Source organism: Manis javanica, chromosome 4 (genome assembly GCF_040802235.1).
Source record: "Manis javanica isolate MJ-LG chromosome 4, MJ_LKY, whole genome shotgun sequence".
Classification (NCBI taxonomy): Eukaryota; Metazoa; Chordata; class Mammalia; order Pholidota; family Manidae; genus Manis; species Manis javanica.
In genome coordinates this window covers 172127182-172133181 of record NC_133159.1, presented here as the reverse complement: position 1 = coordinate 172133181, position 6000 = coordinate 172127182, and the positions used below count along the sequence as shown (strand labels likewise).

The 6000-nt window shown below is 37.4% G+C and overlaps 1 protein-coding gene across 1 annotated transcript in view; it reads right to left on the bottom strand.

Moving 5' to 3' along the window:
• Positions 1 to 681: 681 nt before the first annotated feature.
• GNA13 (G protein subunit alpha 13) overlaps positions 682 to 6000 on the bottom strand; it is a 37718-nt gene continuing 32399 nt past the window's right edge. Inside the window, exon 4 of the mRNA XM_017652618.3 lies at positions 682 to 4787. Coding sequence (XP_017508107.2) covers positions 4215 to 4787 — 573 coding nt within the window. The 3' untranslated portion in view covers positions 682 to 4214. The remainder of the gene's footprint in view (positions 4788 to 6000) is intronic.

Sequence of the window (6000 nt, the reverse complement as noted above, 5' to 3'; positions counted from 1 at the left end):
ATCATCAATGGCATATTTGGATAAGTGGCAAAATCTATCAACTAAAGAAAATACTGCCTTATCATTAATGCTTTTTGTTCAATATAAGCTCTGGCACTTGAAATCAGATGGTTCGACCTGGATGCCACAAGAATCAACATATTTGTTAACTATACTTTCAAGTACAGCCCAAGAACGCTAGTGGTACAAACATTGTACTTCAAATGATGTTAATAATCACTTATCAGCCTGAGGCTAGTTATCAACTTGATGGTACTTGAAAAAGCCATAAAGTCCAATTCGTTTAATGTGTTCAGGTTTAAATTTATATTTCAATCTCTAGTATAAATTTATTAAGCCCTAACCTCGTACCGTAAAATAATGGGTATGTACTATGTCATCTGCTTTATTTTGGAATGTGGGGACACATACATACCCACTCATGTACAACCCCTTCCTTCTCATGTTTACTAGACTGTAAGGCCAACCTGTATCCTATCATTAAGAAAAAAAAAAATCAGTACTATTAGTCAAGCAGCACAATACATAGATCATCTGTGAGTAATGGAACTTAACATGCTGGAATGATGGAAAAGAGAGAAAATGACCTAGCACTAAGTCAGATTCCCTGCTGAAAAAGACATGCAAAATTTGTTTTTGATTCCTCACACAAAACCAAAATAAATAAAAAAGTTACAGAGCGACTTTTCTCTAGATTTATTAGGGTGTTTGTTACAAATGTTTGACTGAGTTTTACAGGCATGATTTCATGGGTTCAAACAAGAAATTGAAAGTTAACACTGATATTTAGCCTTCTTGTTACATATACAGAAATAACATTGCTACAAATTGCAATGGAGAGAATCTTCTTTCAAATGGCTTGGGGTTTTGTCTGAATGTATCATTATATAATGAAAGCACCAATTTGAGGGCTACTCAAATAGGGATTTGAGTTTCAGAATATAACAGAACATAACTTGGTAACTTTATTCTTCACATAAATAAGGCATGACCGGGTATGTGAACTAATGCAGAAAATACATTTTATCAAAAGTATAAATACAAGTATTTGGGTATACATTAGAAGATTTACTCATTCCCTTTTTAAAAAATTATAGGGCATGTGATGTCTGTTGAATCTAAGTGAATACTTCTAATTATTTCTGGTACTGAGGTCATCTTACTTCCTTCCACTTTTAACCCACCACTGCCACCCACTGAATGAGGATTTCCCTGAACTTCACTTGAGAGATTAACCAGAGAATCCTCACTATGTAAGATACATGCCAGCACACCCTCCAAGAAAATGAGAATTAATCATCTTTTCCGTTCCACACTGCCTTCTTTGGCTGCAGTTGCTCTCTAGCTATCAAGTGACCTTTCCAGACAATAAAATGGAAATGACAATTTCAACTTAATACAGTACCTAGCAGAAAGCCAAATTCAGGTTACTAAAAATAATATCCAAGTGGCAGAGGCATGCTTTAAATTACTTGGATCTTCAGAAAACATCTGACAAAACCTTTTCCCTATAAAAATCAAGGCCCAAATTTTGGTGTTTTTTGGTTTATAAGGCAACTCTGTATACTATAAATTTCTTCAAGGTCAGTGAAGACACTTGTGTGATATTAAGAATTAATTGAGAAGACATTCAGATTTAAGAACAGAATATAACAGACACATTTTATTTCAAATCATAACCATGACTTAGAGAACCAAACACACCTAAGAACTTTAAAGTACTTTTTTTAGAGATTGGAGGGAAATTGCTATTGTGAAAATGAGCAGCCTTTTAATTTTGTTCATTAAGTCTCATCTCCCTCTTTATACAATGGTATTTCAAGAGGATCTGGTTTTCGTGATAAAGGTATAATACTCCTTAAAAGGTTTAAAAATAGTTTATAAAAAAAGCAGACTAAAACCTTCAGCTTAAACCTTACAGTTCCATTGGGTGTCTGAACAAGCCTACCATTAAATGTAAGTAATTTACTGCTTCAAAATATATTCTAGATTTTATTTTAAAAGAATGTTGACTGAGACATCACACATATTAGGAAAGAAAATCACAAATGCCCAAAATGATACCATATCTGTTTGGTGTTCTAATATTTCTTGGTGGTAGTCAAATAGGGAAACTTGGTGATTTCTGCATTGTTAGGCATACTTATGGTTCATATCAGGGATCTTAAATATAACTTAAATAACACTAAGTTTCTTCTTTATACAGGGAACTTACTTAAGCTCTTACTGAATTAAATAATGTTTTGGCCATTCAATAAAACTATCTGCTAAATTTACACACAGGCTCTCCACCAAGAAGTCTGAATGTTACTGTGTACACATTCAGATATTCACTAGCACTGAAATTATTCTAGTTGTGAATTCAAACAATATATTCTTTTTGGCAAGAAGCGCTAGATGTAGAACTATTCAAACATGCATGAACTATGTTATGAACACTTACAATGTAGGGTATGTGTGTCTGTAGCTCAGGTTACTACTACCAAGGCATGGAAACACTAGAAGTTTCTGTGGATATAATGATGGTGGAACTTCAAATGCAAGAAAAGTCAGGTATGTGGAGAACAACGCCTGGGTAGCTCACTGAAAAGCCCTCCTCTCACACTAGACAGCAAGACAGACCAAGAGCCATGGTCTTGGAAAGGCCAGTTAACTTGTACTGTTGACCAATCTTTCAAAGACTTTCTCGCCAATAAAATAACCTGAGAACACAGTCAGCTACACAGTAAAGTGGCAGGTATCACAGTCTTAATCTCAATTTTCAGGAAAAGGAGAAAAGCTGTCAGACTTTCCAAACTGTCACCATCCTTACACATCTGTTTCTCATCCAGTTCTAACACTGCATGTAAACTCCAAGGCAGTATTTTTCAGTCCTGCAAACCAGCCATTCTCATGTGTTCACTATGAATGTATTTATAATCACAAGGCTACTCTGTGGATAAATTTTAATTTAGTAAGTGTGGAGTTGGGGGAGGAAGAGTCAAATGTAATCACCTTTTGGTGTAAACTAAAAAATTACAACTTATTCTTAGAAGCATTCTTAAAACATTCAAAATGTACCTCAATAAAGCTAGAATTTCATAAACAATGATACAAACATGTACATGCTCTATCTTTTAGAGGCACACCAAGAATGACAGGAATCTCAAATAATGCCTTCCTGACTAGTTTTGACAGGAAAATACTGTGCTTGGCGAGCTCCAAGTAAACCAAAAAAATCCACACATGCCACAGTCTGAGGTTGATGGACACAGGTAGGAGAGCAAAAGAAAGATGTTTGTGATGGTACAATGATGATTTCTTAGAGTAAGGACCAAAATTATCTGATACAGGATTTGTTAAGTATGAAAGTGAAACACCTAACATTCTGGCAAAGGCATGTTTATTTAGCAAGTTCTGTTATCAAGTTGCTTGCAATTCTTAGTTGCTGCTATGGCCAGAATGTTTCTCATATGGCACATTTATTACATGATATTTAAATAGGGCAAATTTTATTTCATCATTACTTTTGATCAGAACACTACGTGGCATTTGCTTGCTTCTGCTCCCCCGTACCATTTGTGAACTTTCATTAGCATCAGACCAGAAATCCTTATGTAAACTTTAAAACACTAAGAACATTACCTTCAGAAACCACAGAAATTTAAAAACTAGTTAACTGTTGGGTATACAAGCAATTAAAAAAGCATGAAGGCTAAATCTGTATAAATCTACAGAATGCCACTCCTTAGATGAAACTTTTTTCCAATAGCCCTTTCAAAACAGGTCACCATAAAGCGAGGCACAAGTGTCACTGCTATGTGTAGGGCAGACAAAAGATATCTTACTTGTTTTACAGCTGAATATTCCTAACCTCCTACCTACAAGTACTTTAGAACACCTTCTACAGCTGGCACTACAGGAGAATTAGTCGAAAAGTGAAAGAACTTAAGGCCTGAATATACCTAGTCTGAGGTCCTGCAGGGAATTACAACTCCACTCCAATGGAAGTGAAGCAGATCAAAGCCTGGACTTCAGCAGACATCGGCGACGTGTTATTCAGCAGCTTTCAGCCACAAACCAAAGTCTGCAGAAGAAGGACTAAGATTTCCAAGAAGTTAAACATAGAATGAAGATTTTTCTAATTCCTGTTGTAAACTATTTAAAAACAAAACAAAACAAACAAAACAACCAAAAGGACAAAAGATACTAAACAGCAAGTCTTTTTTTATACATCACTGTAGCATAAGCTGCTTGAGGTTGTCATGAAGAATAGTATCCTTCACGTCACGGAAAACCAGGCGGATGTTCTCCGTGTTGATAGCAGTGGTGAAGTGGTGGTACAAGGGCTTCTGCTGCTGGTCCCGGCGTTTGTTACGGAAACATTCTACCAGGAATTTTTGGACGTCTCTTAAGCAGTGGGGATCCCCTTCAAATTCTAAGAAATAGTCTTTGATGCTCACAATTTGCACTTTCTCCTCAAGCAAATCTGTCTTATTTAAGAAGAGAATTATGGAGACATTGCTGAAGACACGGTTATTGACGATTGTTTCAAAAATGTTCAGAGATTCTGTAAGGCGATTGGTCAGTCGATCTTCCATAAGCACCTGGTCAAATTCACTTGAGGAGACAAGGAAAAGTATTGATGTCACACTGTCGAAGCAGTCAAACCAACGTTTTCTTTCTGATCTTTGCCCACCTACATCAACCATTTTGAAGGGAACATTTTTTATTTCAAAGTCATACTCATGAATGCCTTTGGTGGGTCTTCTGGCAAGCAGAATATCCTGTTGTGATGGAATGTAATCCTGGAAAAGGAAAAAACATTCTTTATACTCAGTAATCCCAAAGTAATTAGAATTCTTAATGTACAGCTACCTGGTCTAGTGAGTGGAGTGGATATACAAACAAAATTATCTTTTAAATGACATCCTCTGAAACATCAAGGCATCATTACTCATTGTAAATGCCAATGCACCACGACCGGTTTTCAAAATTCACTGCAAAGGAGCGGCACCTCGTATTTTTTTTCACCTTTGCAATACTACTCAAATTCAAGTATAAGTCTCATCTCCCCTACCGTTCTCACCCCTGCACTGCTCTGTCTGTCTTCGATATTACTCCTCACTGCAGCCCACCCTTCGGTCCGGTCTGAGGGCCCTCACTGCTCACACACCAGCCTGCTCCTTGCTCTCTACTAAAAGCGAGGAGCGCTGAAACGCCAACCCACATGGGTCAATGCCCAGGTCAAGGTTCTGCCTCTCTCTCCAGCCCACCCTAAAAATTCCTTTACTTGCACCCACCTTTATGACTAACACTCCGTGTTCTCATCGCTGCTATACTAAATGTGTGGAAAACACTTCCTTCACTATAACTAACTAACTGAATTTACTTTGGGTCACTTGCGAGGTTTGTCTACAGAGCACAGCCTAAGTACCTGGGTGGTAGTTCCATCTACTGACCGTAGTCACTCTGTCGGCACATATGCCTGTGACAATGAGGGTGACCACACCTGGCCTGCCTCTGCCTCAGAGGGAGAGTTTATGCGAAGATCAAATGAGCCTTCTCTGACGGGGTCAGTCAGCTATGAGACAGTGAACAGACGCTGCTGGTCTCGGGGGTCACGGCTCCCCCGACAGTGCACTTTCTTTGCTGGGTAGCTGGCCCATTCTTCTCAGGCTAGCATTTCTCCAGAACTTTGACATAGCTTTCTGGCAATACTGAACAGAAGAGCTTTTAATGTTCATCATCAAGAGTAAAATATTTTCAAAAACCAAGGCAAGATTTTAAAACAATGCCAATTGTTATTCACAATACTACATTTTAGGCTTTTCCAAATAGCATTTAATGTGATTTTGAAATTTCATTACAGTATTTCATTTCATTCATTTCATTACCTATCACCTCAAAATGGTACAATGGGATTAAGAATAAAAAAAGTAAACCATTCTCAGTAGGCCACAGCCATTTATTAAATAACTCTAGGACTCTGATGGGTTGGTATTTCCATGTTTCCTTCTA